This window comes from Centrocercus urophasianus, unplaced genomic scaffold, assembly GCF_019232065.1.
Source record: "Centrocercus urophasianus isolate 14NV4802_14NV808 unplaced genomic scaffold, USGS_Curo_1.0 seq_15, whole genome shotgun sequence".
NCBI lineage: Eukaryota > Metazoa > Chordata > Aves > Galliformes > Phasianidae > Centrocercus > Centrocercus urophasianus.
Genome location: NW_024884697.1, coordinates 25,499,975 through 25,513,469, shown reverse-complemented (window position 1 = coordinate 25,513,469; position 13,495 = coordinate 25,499,975). Strand labels below are relative to the sequence as shown.

At 36.6% G+C, this 13,495-nt stretch overlaps 1 protein-coding gene across 2 annotated transcripts in view; it reads right to left on the bottom strand.

Annotated features, from left to right (window-relative positions):
- The window catches only part of DOCK4 (dedicator of cytokinesis 4), a 238,741-nt gene that overhangs the window by 68,117 nt on the left and 157,129 nt on the right, over positions 1-13,495 (bottom strand). For both annotated transcript variants that reach the window (XM_042815926.1, XM_042815927.1), the window contains exons 18-24: positions 10,077-10,174; positions 9,854-9,937; positions 9,661-9,761; positions 8,930-9,011; positions 7,881-8,051; positions 6,308-6,500; positions 537-664 (exon numbers count right to left, since the gene is read on the bottom strand). In XM_042815926.1, coding sequence (XP_042671860.1) covers positions 537-664; positions 6,308-6,500; positions 7,881-8,051; positions 8,930-9,011; positions 9,661-9,761; positions 9,854-9,937; positions 10,077-10,174 — 857 coding nt within the window. The remainder of the gene's footprint in view (positions 1-536; positions 665-6,307; positions 6,501-7,880; positions 8,052-8,929; positions 9,012-9,660; positions 9,762-9,853; positions 9,938-10,076; positions 10,175-13,495) is intronic.

Sequence of the window (13,495 nt, the reverse complement as noted above, 5' to 3'; positions counted from 1 at the left end):
CAAGCAATGCATGTTTCTTGTTATCTTAGTTGCCTGACAGAACTTCATCATTATCTGTCATGTTTGTAATACATGTATCTAACGTAGCTCTTACATGGAGCTTTCACAGATTAATTTGTAAAGACAAACACTAGAAATATGCCACAAAATTTACCAACTAATCTCCAGCATCAATACTTCCTGCAATACCCTTATCAGTTCATTCCCTATATCATCTTCATGTCTTCTATGACTAAATAACTCACAACATAATACACCTCTAAAAGAAAGTGGCCTTTTTTTGTGTGTCCAACACAACATTCGTAAAGTCTCAAAGCTTGGAGGAAAATAATGTGCTACAATTAAATAATCTTGCTTAGAGAAAAAAAAAAAAAAAAAAAGGTGCCCGAGAAATCAAACTACATATTCATGTAGAATATTACACAGAGAGCTCTTTAAAATGTTCTTGGTCAAGGTCCAGCTTCTGTCATTACTGCGTGCCATTTAAAGAAGTTATGGATTAAAGAACTTACGGATGTAACACTGTGTTTACTTACTGAGCTGTTCTTCTTGATGAGACAAAATATGTTGCTAAGGATACGTGCACACATTATAAGGTCCTTCTGTTCTTGTAAATGCATGTGGAGATGATGTAAAACCACTGGAAGAAGAATATATCGTGAATCTGAAATAAATGGAAACCTCTATGAGTAGAACCTTCTCACAGAATCATTTCAGTTTAATACAACCTTACAGATAAGTCATAAACAGTGTTCAGAACTATGTTTTTGAGAAGCAAAAGCTCTTACATACATGCTTAAAACAACATTTTTTATAAGCTGAAGTCTTTAATTAATAATTTCATGTAAACTAAAAGTAAGTTTTTAAAGAATGAATAACATGCTGAAAGGCAACGTACTATGGATGGATACAAACACCACTGTGTCAAATACATACAACAGAAATAATGTATTTACTGAATTGTCATTAAACACAAACAAACAAACAAAAATCACAGCATAATAATACTTTATTCAAAACAATGAGGAATTATGTTCTAGTGTTTCCTGCTATGTGACAGGATCCCTTCGCATGCCAAAATCACAACTGACTTTATCCTGAAACTATGTTATTCTGCAAAATGAGCCTTGATTTTTAGACTAGCATTACTTTCAAATTTCTTTCAGGATTTTTGCTTTCCCAGATTCTTCACTCCTACTGCCTATGAGCAATTTAGAGTACTGGTGTCTACACTGAGTAATTTGCCTTTCCCGTATTCCATTTCCTAAACACAGCTCCTTGGTGCTACTTTTAGTCCTGAATTCTGTCAAAATGATCAAAGAACTTCAAAAACATACTACTTTTTCCTCCTTCTTCTTACAATCAAACAATGTTAAAATTGAAGAGTTCTAATACTTAAATTTGTTATAACAAAAAACACCTATCCACAACTTGATAAAAGGAATGGTGTTATTTGTTTTCATGCTGTTGGTTTCAGGTGTTTTCCTTGAGAAATGATGCCCTCTGGGACAATTTCCTATACTAAAATATTAAAGATTATTTTCTACCTATCTATATATACTTGTTTCTTTGTATATTAATGAAATTATTTCAGAAGAATTGAATTTATCTAGCAGGAAAACAACCCCTTCAAAATCATTTTTCCATCTAGGTATTATTCCTGATGTTTATGCAAGCATTGCCACATTGAGTGTAGTAATCCATCTTCAATGGCAGAGATGAAGGATTTAGAGTGTAAGGCTGCCTGAAGGTCTATGGCAAGTACTCTTTTGGGGGTGACACAAGTGCTACAAAACTCAATCATAGAATTAGAGGAACTTTTGAATTGTAAGGGACCCTTAAAGGTCATCTAGTCCAACTCCCCTGCAACAAACAGCAACACAAACAACTAGATCAGGTTGCTCAAAGCCCGGTCCAGCCTGATCTTTTATGTCTCCAAGGATGTGGTACCCACCATTTCTCTTGGCAGTGTGTTCCAGTGCCTCACCATTATAATTATAAAAAAGTTCTTTCTTGTACTCATGTCACAGTTTGGCCTGGTTCAGCCTAGTTCCCTGACAAGGGGATGAAGTGACCCACAGACCGATGCCCTTGGAAAAAGAGTGGGGAGGGGAAGGGAAGAGGCAGGGAGATGGGAATACATGAGGAAAACAGTGGCAACAAGCTAAGAGAAAAATATCTTAGTTTACTGAATCTAATAGTAGAATGTGAGATAATACTATATAATACAGTATGATTGGAATTGAAGCTAATAAATAAAATGAGAGGGAGAGTTTCTGAAACCAAAGTCCTTACTCTAATGCTGTAGGGGAAACAGCCAGAGGGCAAAAAGAACAAAGAAGGGGAATTCTTCTGACTCCCAGCCAGTTATATCTTTCCCTCCAAACGGAAAATGGAAACAGAAAAATGAAATCTGGGAGTTGTAGTTAATTCTTCTCTTCTGAGACCAGGAAACCACAAATATCAACAATCCATGGAACTGCAGCATTTGCTCTTTAACTCCAGGTGCACTGAATGATGTTCTGATGTGTAATACCAACAAAAACTATAAAACCATGACAACTCAATCTGTATCTCCCCTCTTTTAGATTGAAATATTTTCCTCTTGTTCTACAACAGAGTCTGCTAAGAAATCTGTCCCCGTCCTTCTTGTAGCCCCCTTTCAGATACTGAAATGCTGCCTCAGGCCACCTAAAGCCTTCTCTTCTGCAGGCTGACCACTGGGGAACACCATTTGTCCAGACATGGAGTGATTGACCATATGCTCTGGATTTGATCCTGCAGCCAGTTCTTTCTCCATGGAACAGTCCATCCATCAAATCCATATCTTTTCAATTTGGAGAGAAGGATGTTGAGAGATATCAGGTGTCTGGCCTTACTGATGTCAAGATAGATGACATCAGTGGCTCTTCCCTTGTCCACTGACAGAGTAATAGCATCATAAAAAGTGACAAGGTTGGTCAGGCAGGACTTGTCCTTGGCAAAGCCTTACTGGCTATCCCGCATCACCTCCCTCAACATAGCTCCCTCTGGAGGATCTGCTCCATGATCTTCCTTGGCACTAATGTGAGGCTAACAGGTTGGTAATTCCCTGGGTCACCCTTTCTGTCCTCCTTAAAAATGGGAGAAATATTACCATCTTTCCAGTCACCAGAGACTTGACCTGACTGCCATGACTTTTCAAATATCAACAAGAGTGGCTTGGTGACTACGTCAGCCGATTTCCTCAAGACTCTGAGATGCATCTCATCAGGACCCATAGACTTAGGGATGTTCAGATTCCTCAGGCAGTCATGAACCTGATCTTCACTTACAACAGGAGGGGCACTGCTCCCCCAGTTCCCACCTTCCAAACCATCTACACAAGGGCTGTGTGAACAGCAGTCTCTGGTGAAGTCTGAGGCAAAAAAAGTTGTTGAATACCTTGGCCTTCTATTTGTCCATTGTTACAAGCCTTCCTGTGTTGCTCACTTGGGATGGCACACCCTACTGGATTTTCCTTTTCCAATTGATGTACCTAGAGAAGTCTTTCCTTTTTTTCTTCTTTGCACTCCTTGCCAAGTCTAGTTCCAGCTGGGCCTTGGCCTTTCTGAACCCCTCCCTATACTGCAAAGCAGTATCCCTTTACTCCTCCCAAGTTACCTGTCCCTGCTTCCATTGCTTGTTCATTTTCTTCTTGCTCCCTAGTCTGAACAACAAGACCCAGTTCAGCCATGCCTACCTCTTGCCTTCCATTCCTGACTTCCCGCACTTGGGAATGGAGAGCTCTTGAGCCCTGAGGAAAGCTTTAAGGATCTGCCAGCTCTGTCTCTGCTTCCTTGGCCTTCAGGACAGATTCCCAGGGGTTTTATTAACAACCTTCCCAAAGAGCTGGAAGTTAGCTTTCCTAAAATTAGTAAAAAGCATACTACAATGGCTTGTAACTACGGATGAGAGGTAGTAGCGCCACTTACTGAATTAACCACCACATATAATAGAGCTTTAGAAAAGTTCCTTGGAACCTCTTAGTCTAAATATCTGTCTTGATCTGCTTAGAAGAGAGATCTAGTAGTATTACAGCAGAGGATAGCTAACATCTCCACCACTGCTCAAGCTAAACCAAAGATTATGAGAATGTTTTGAGAACACAGCATCTACATCTGCCTTAGGTTACTCTTTTTTTCTTAAAAACTTGCAGCTGCAATGTCAGCCACTGTGTACAGTAAAATTAATGAGTGCAAGGAATGGTGCAATAATCAAAATTCCTAGCAATCAGTCACTGTCTTAATAGTTGCTTTGTGCAAAAAGCTGAATTAGCTGACTGTTTAAAATGCTAATACTTGTCCTTCACAAATATTATACTGAAAGAGAAAAAAAAAATCATAGTATTGAGCTTTTCAAGTACATGCTTAGTAAGATTAGAAAGAGATACCACTCTGGACAATCCTTGTGACTTTCCTATGCAAGTTAGGTTAACATTAAACATTTAACTCATAACACAATTTTTCCCCTCAATTTTCATTTAGCAGTAAAACACTTGCACAGACATATAAAAAATTCAGCACTCCAATGTGTTTTAAGGATTAAAGAAGGATGATATTCATTTCAAAGACTACATCTGAACCAATGGATAAAACTTCAGCCTGCCAGGAAAAAAAACTAGTGTAATTGAGCATCTTAAATAAATTAACAGCAAGAAACACTTGAACAGTGAAAAGCAAAGATGTTGTTCTTAGGTTTATTTGGACTCATTCAATTTATGCAATCACTGGACTCAACGTGGATAGCAGAAGAAAATGATTAAGTCAAACAAACAATTATCACATCATTTCCAAAACCAAACACATATGCCAGCTCTCCAACTTCACAGACATGTCACTGTTTTCAGAACAGTCATTAACTGTTTTCAAAATTGCCTGTAGTGCTGAAGAAAAATACAGGTATGGCTGAAAAACTTCTCCCTTGCTCCTTCAAAAAGAGCCACAGATGCAAAGAATTACTTGCAGAACTTTTCCAAAATAATTTCTGCTATCCACTGTAGTGATAGTAATATAAACTGAATTTCTGAATAAAATATACATGAACACATACATCTCCCCCAACAGTTCTGTGAGAAAGTATGAAAAAACATATGCAAAGGAACAGGAACTATTAAATATATATATTTATATATATTTATTATATGAATATTGCTGGGCAAGACAAATTAAGAAATAATTAGTCTGAAAAAGACTCTGGAGTACTTGAAAGCAGTATAAAATCTTTGCACTTTGAAAAAAAAAAAAAAAAAAAGAGCAATTTTTTTTAAAGTGGAGAGGTTTTATCAACCAGCCATAGGAAAAGCTAAGTGTTCTGGAAGAGACTTCTGTGGAGGCTCACATGGGAAAGAGAAAGCTGTTTTTGCAACCAGAAGGAAGAAAAGTAAGGATCCAATACTTACTCACTTCCTTGAGCTCAAACTTTTAAAGTAAAATCCTTAAAATCACACTTTTTTAATATATTTTTTTTTATTTTCTAGGATCACTTTATTTTGCAGCATATCAAAATATTTACGCATAACCCAGGGGTTTTGCAGAGTCTTCATCACTGTAGTTGTTCTATCATGACTGATTTAGATGGCAAAAGCTGATGTTCCTACTGAACTCCATCAGCCAGTATCCAAAGAGCTCTCAAGAGTGCTTCTGGTTAGTAAATTAACACTTACTAACTTTTTAAAAATCTATTTTAAATTGCTTAGTACAAAATTATTTCCTCTCAAAATTAATACTTGGTCTTTACTATGGTTTTTACTTAGAAATGAAAAAAAAACAACTGTGGGGTCATCACCACACAGAACCTTTTTCTTCCACGTAGCAAAAAGCTGTATTATTTTATATGATATATATTGAGTATCACTTGTATCTGTGTAGGTTTTTTAGGTCATATTAAGAAAACAGAGGATCAAATCTGCTGAACTAGCAAGACAAATAAAACTTAATGGATAAGTGAAAATCTGTTTGCTGGACTGCCCCAAAGAGGAAAAAAAGAAGACATTACATTTGTAGAGCTTTTTCCCTTTATGATTACTTTAAAAGTACAGTGAGAATTTATTTCACGAACATAACTAGCAGCAGTTTAAGAAAAAATTGTCTTTTTATTTGTCTCTGAAAACCCAACCTCTAACTGACTGTATTCTTGTTAATGAGCAGCTTTTACAGAACAGTATTTGAAGAAACGTGACCTGGGAAATGCAGTTATGAGGGGCACCGTTCCCTTCAGTACCTGCTGACCTGCATAACAAGTGTAACACTGAAGTTCCCTAACAGCAGGCTGCCCAGGACAACCTTACCTGGGTTGGTGTACAGGTGACTCTCTACAGTTTTCCCAATACTCTGAAGTTTAACAGCTTGAAGGGATTCATCCCCCTGCATGACTGTCGGCAAACTGCCCAGAGCATCGTGAACCAAATTTGCCACTTCTCTAACATCAAAGAGCTTCAAAAGTTCAGAGTACACAGATGGGAATGAGCTGAGAAACACAGCCTAGAGGAAAAGGAAAAAAATCGGACAGTTAGATATTGCAGAATGGTTTTGACATTCATAGAATTTAAATAACTATAGTAAAACAAGTACCTGTAGAAAAACTGATATTTTTACATTTCAAAGGAAGTCAACACCTTTAAAATTGGCTAGATTTTTCAGAAGAAATATCCTCACTTTCATTAACTTTCTTATAATTGTGACTAATTTCCCTTAAACACTATCACGCAACTGTACATTTCCTTCACAAACAAGGAAAAAGCTCAATTTAGAATAAAAATATTTATTATTTACAGGTTTCTCATCATCTGCACATGTGTGTAAATTTTTGAAATGATAACGTAAGCCAGCTGATAACAGAACAAAAAGAGAAAACTTTTATTCTGGAGTGAGAAGCACTGACAGAAGCGTTCATTTCAACAATCTTTAAATAGGTTTAGAAACCTTTCAGTGAGAATAATGAATGTGGAAACACTGAAGAAAGGAAAGAAGACAATGCTAGAGAAAGGAAGCGAGAACTTACATCCCCTCCTTCCTCTCCAATTCCTGCCAATGGAGAAAAGCTACTTATACTTAAGACCCTTTTCATGCTGGTGTAACGACAGGCGATATTCAAGGTTAAAGATAGCAAGGAATAATTCAAAATGTTTGTTTATATCATTTTGCTGCAGACATTACACTCCAGCTACTTATGTCATATGAGATGGAAGAACCACTTCTCCACCCTGTTCTCTCTGATTTTACTATCTCCTTGGAAGAACAGACCTTAAACAGTCACACTTATAGAAGCAGGAGATGACAACTAAGAGGTACAACTTCAAGCTGTGGACACTGCTAAATCACACCTAATGCAGAGATCTGTCTCCTGAGTGATTTGCCTTTGCCCTTCAGCACTAATAAATTTTAGTGATCTCAACTGAAATAAAGATATATCAGCTGAGTGGTAAAATATATTGTTCATCAAGATTGATATTTTTCTGTAAAGAATAAAAAAAATCTGACAGCCCTTTGTTTAGTTCAAATTCTTGAACTCAAAAGTGGTTAAACAAAGCTGTAAAGTGCTCAAAACAGAGAAATCCCTTGATTTGTACCCAGCAGTTCAGAAATGTCATTTTTATCACTGGTATTGTCAAAAGCATAATATGAATTGCGTGTAATTCAAAATTAAATATTTGATGTAGGGTTATCTTCGTCACGCATATTCAGAAGCTGCTGGTATGAAAATTTCACACTATAGGACAAAGGTATGTGCATAAGCTGAAACATCATTTTGCTGTAACAAAAAACATTTTCTTTTCCAAGAACATAGGTAAAAACACGTGTAGATTTTTTTAATAGTGCTGATGGAAACTAATCATTACCAAGGCATGCTCACAAACTTACTTGCAGTTGGCATAAAGCACTGGCTCCTTTGCTCTCTTGAGAAAGGAAGAAGCGTACTGACATCAGAAGTTCTTGAATACAACAGCGAAATTCTTCCTCATTTTGTCCACCAGTAGCAATAGAGAATAACCGTCGAGACTGAACTATATACTTAAAGATATATTCCTGTGCCTAAAATGTCAAAATTAGAAATAACTCATAAACATAAACCAACTCATCTATAAAAAGATTTCTGCTTATATAACTTCAATAATGACAAGGGTCTGAAACAGAATACCATGCTTTTTAATTTTGGCAAACTTTTTGTTTCTATTTCTAATGCAACACTAACAGTTGAAAAGCACATACCAGAAACACTCTTTTGCCTTTCATAACCTTTACATACTAGGGAACACTCATTTATTTTAAAAAAGTAAAATTGCAAAATCTCAACACTGCCCTCTGCAAAACATCCATGCATGTCTGTGGCCACAAAAATATGTAGAGCTTAAATATGCAAGGCCAACATAAGAAATGTTGAGCTGTTCTACAATTTCTTTGGCCTGTTATATGTTAAAAATGTTTTCCTGTCAACTGTTAACCAGGTAATGCAAAAAAAATAAGCTTAGTCCCAAATGGAATTATTCTATTCTACAGTTCATCCTTTCTCTGCACTGTGCTCTGTTAATGTACAAAACAGGATGAGAGCAAGCAAATCACCATTTTAAATAGAATTCCTTGCTGTCAAGGTTGAATCATTAAGTCAGCATTCTTGTTTACCATTTAGATTCAGTTATGTGACAGATGTTAACACTACCAACACAATTTACATACAGTTTCATACATCCAGCTCCTACTTGTATTCTCATTCAGTAAGGACGACAGACCTCCAGAGTCTAGGGGTTGCAAGCTTTATTGACAAAGGAAAAAAAAAGCAACTGACTGCACTCAAAATGCCTGCAACTCCCTAGAATTAATACTACGGTTTCATTATTTACACGTACTGTGTTCCTTTTACTGAGTTAAATCTGCTGGTAATATATAATCGCTTTCAAAGGTGATTCTCTTACCTTTAGTACTTCCTGTATGTGCTCATGCAACTCCACTTCAGTGACTCGATCAATATGCCACTTCATTACTTTTATCAGATCTCTAGAATACCACATCAGAAAGTACTATAACATACTGGTTGTAGAAGAGTTAAGTGCACTTAAAATGCAAATTGATCTTTCATAAAAGACTGAAAACACTGAAAAAATAAAAAACTTATGACAAAATTCTGCTGATCACTAGAAGCCCAATATTACAGTTAATTTCAGACTTTCGATAGGTCTACTAGGCCTCTAATAAACAGGGAATTGTCAGCATTACACATGTAGTAGAGATATTGTGACAGGGGTACCTGATCTCAGTTGAGCTCAGGAGACTCTGCCAGCACGAACTACCCCTGCTATTCCATGAATCGTTTGGCAGTCTCAGTAAACTGTATTTGTGTATTGTTACACAATAAATACAGAGAACAGTACAGCAAGTGAGGCTTAATAGTGCACTGCAATACACAGAGAACATAGATCTAACTGAATGGTGTTAAAGTTTCTATGCTTTTCAAAGTAATTTAAATAAAGCAAGCCACTGAAGAAAAAGAGACAAAATTAAGCCAGCAAGAGGGTCTTAGCAAGTAGCCTTTCTGGTAACTAAAAAATTTGACTATTCGTATAAACATTGTTTGTTTGTTTTTTCCTACTGTAACATACAGATAACTTTCAGTGTTCAAATCAGTTAGAAAAAGTACAGACTTCACCTGTATGCAAGTGCTCCTGCAAAGTGACTTTCAATGTAAGTGTCCATTACTGGCTTAAAGTGGTGAAATTTGCTGTCCTGCAGCAGATTTATTATGTGAACCTAAATGTGAGGGGAAAAAAATATTTTTTTTTTGTTTCATTTCTTACTTAGTTCTTAAATGGTGTTAAGCATTATCACAAAATGAAACTTACCAAACAATCAAATACTTTTGATCCATATTTTTGAGAGTTTTCATCTAAAATTCCAAATAAAGTGTCTAATGTATCCTGAAGAAACTGATTGGAGAATAAGAGGCAGTTTGTTATTAAACATATATTTTTGAGACACACAGGTAAGTACACTTGTGACAGACAATCATTTACCTCATATTATCTAAAAGCAAAACAAAGGAAGGAAAGAAATAGTGGTATATACCTTTACTATTTCTGAACCATCAATTTCTTTTAATTTTGAGAGACAACCTGCAATTTTGTCTGGATGGGTTCTCCATTTCAGAAGGTCAAGCATATCTCCTGCCAAAACAAATTGCAAGATTAAAGCTGGAACCAAAGCAGGGTTTCAGATTATATATTCTGCTATTGCAGTCCACACAGCAAAATTGAGTTTCAATAAAACAAAAGAAAACATCTCAAGATTTGCTATAATATATAATCAGTCTCAAACCAACAACTTTCCATTCCAAGCCCTAATTGCTTCACTAATAGAAACGTAAGAACTTGGTGTTGGGTCACTAAAATCAATCTCCTGTGGCAAACATATCATGCAGTTTTGCTCAGAAATTTGTCAACTGCCAGCTTAAGAGAAGTAATTATCTTGCTGTGTCTTATCCTATTAAAGAATGCCTTCCAGAACTGTATTCTGACAGCTAGAAACACTCTCTTAATTATTTTGCATGTATTGTTTGCTTGTATTTTAAAATACTAATCTTCCCATGTCTTTTAAAGAACAAACATACTGCCTCTACGATCCTTTTTCATTAGTAAACAAGACCATTTCTACTGGAAAATAAACTCTTCTAAGCTAAAACACACTTCAATGTCTTTCTGCTTACTCAAGTTTTAGTACATCCTCTTTAGCTTTCTCAACCAAAATGGTACACAACATTACAGAGGAGGTCCCATCACTGTTTTCTTTATCATCATTAGCAGGCTTAAATGTCCACTGCATATGCACTGTAGAATTCTCTTTTTTTTTTTTTTTTTTTTGAGATTTATCATATTGGTTACACAAATAGCTCTTTCTTTTTTTTTTAATATTGTCCAGCTCCCTGGCTATAGCAGAATCCCCAAGAATCTCCATACAAGCCTGCTTTTCATACCACAAGATTCCATGTAAGTTCTATCCTAACTAGTTACTTAAATTACAGTTGCCTTGCTGTGTCTATATCATATTTTGGTCTTAATCCCCTCAGGTGATGAGCCCATTCATTTACTTATTAGAAGCAAACGTCATTGATAGGCTCTCAGCAGTCCAAGGTTTTAGCAAAGCATCTCCCACTAACAACACCTTCCACCTCCACTCAAATAAGAGGAGTCAATCCCAGGCCAAATACTTCAGATCTGGTATTATTTACCTTCTGTTCAGGAAGGAAATCCCTTCCTTTACAGTGCAACCTGCTCTTTCCCTTTTAGCCTGTTATTTAACAGTTTTAAAATTCTTTTTCTAATCTGCATCACTTTTCCCATGTGGTGTGTTACTGAAGTCCAGATGTTTTCGATCTGCTATGTTTCCTCCGAATAACAAAAAAAAAAAAACCTTAGTAAAGAAAGATTAAGAAGTTTATTCTGGCATGAAATGCCTTGATGGAATACCTATGCATATCTAGCATATTTCATTTAGCTACATATCCATTACTTCATCCACGAATTCTTGTAAATACTTTCATAAAATTCATTAGAGGGTGATGGCCCAGATAAGGTTATCCGCTCTTTCTCTTATCTTAAGTAGAGGTACTGTATTTATTATCCTTAAATCACATGTTGTTGGTTTCAGCTTCAGAATCAGAATAAAAAAAATTCCAGCCTGGTGTAAGATTGAGAACTTAATGTTCAACACCATTCAACACCCAAAAACAGAGTTTTGCAAGTTGGCTTGGCTTAATAGTTTTCACTTCATGCTGACCCCAGCTGAACCCTGACACACTGCTGTTATTTTTCTGCTTTCTGTTGCAGGTTCCCTGCTTACTCCTCACATTTTTTGCTTGTGACTCTCTGTTAGGTCTGCAGTACTCCTTCCAAGTCATGTTCAGAGCACAGAAGTTACTCATATTTATCTTCAAGTATACTACTGGCCCATTTCACTGACCAGCTTTTCAGAATTTCACAAAGCCAGGCTAGCTTCTTGAAAAAGAAAACCTTAACCACTGTTCAAACCTTCAATCAGCTTAAGCAGAAACTCTCTCTACTTGATCATTGTCCAGTATTGTTTTAGAAGAGTTCCGTTCTTTTGAAACAACCCCACTATTTCAAAATAAGTAGATAATAGCAAGTCTTCCTCTTGGTTCAGCAACTATTTGGGTTGTTATTACCACAGCCCACTTTCACACTAAAATTCCATTTGATTCACACCCATTTTGTGTCAGTTCTTTCCCAGTTTGCCCCAGGAAATTAAACTCTCTCATAGAATCACAGAATTACTCTAATTGAAAAAGACTTTAAAGACCATCAAGTCCAACCACAACCTAACCATACTCCCCTAACTCTAACAGCCCTCTACTAAGTCGTGTCCCTGAGTACCACATCCAAGAAGTTTTTAAACACATCCAGGGATGGTGACTCAACCACCTGCCTGGGGAGCCTATTCCAGTGCTTAACAACACTTTCTGTAAAGAAGTGTTTCCTAATATCCAACCTAAACTTACCCTGGTACAACTTAAGGCCCTTTCCTCTTGTCCTGTCACCTGTCACCAGTGAGAAGAGACCAAGCTCGCTCTTGCTGTAAGCAACTTTCAGTCACTGGAAGAGAGCAGTAAGGTCTCCCCTCAGCCTCCTTTTCCCCAGACTAAACAGCCCCAGTTCCTTCAGTCATAACAAGGAATGAAGTAGCATTTCTGCCCTTAATAATATTAAATACATCTCCACCTATATTCATATCTTGCCAAAGTTGTTAGCAGCAAACCTTCTACACATAATTCTTCTACTGTTTTGCTGCTTTAGTTAACTTTGGTAGGCACAATTTTTTAAAATATGTTTACCATTTCTTTTTTTTTTTTTTTTTTTTGCTTCAGTGTGCTAGCGCGGAATGGCTTGGATTAAGAGAGCCACTTAAGTTCCACTGAGAGTGAGGAGAAGTTCCACATGTGTCAGGGAAACATCCCATCGATCAAGGACAGGTGATAGGTATTATTCCTTCTGTCAGGAATGTTCAAGAAACAAGCATTAACAAATCCCCACTGAGCTTCATTTGTCTTCTGGATAATTAAATGAACTTCTACACTTCATTCTCTTTAAACCACTCCTTAAGCTGAGGAACAGTGAAACTCGCTAAAGCTGTAAGTTCATAGTAGGAAAAATACTTCTTTGCAGGTTTGCTGGAGGTACTTGATGGGTAGAGACTTGACACTGAATATTAGGGATTTGTTGGAGGATTTAAAGAAAAAAAAGAAAGCAAATGTAAGACACTCACTTCAAAGCACGTATTTCAAGGAAAATGCAAAGGCGGGAAGTCATTGCTGAGATAGCATTAGTGAATAGCCTAAGCTTAAATGACATGAATAGAAAATCTGACATGAATCACAAGAAGGGATAGCAATGTGTCATGTATTAAGAGAAATGAGAATATAAACTGTCTTCTAAAATAAGCCCACTATGAAAACACAGTTTTGGAAAAAGCCA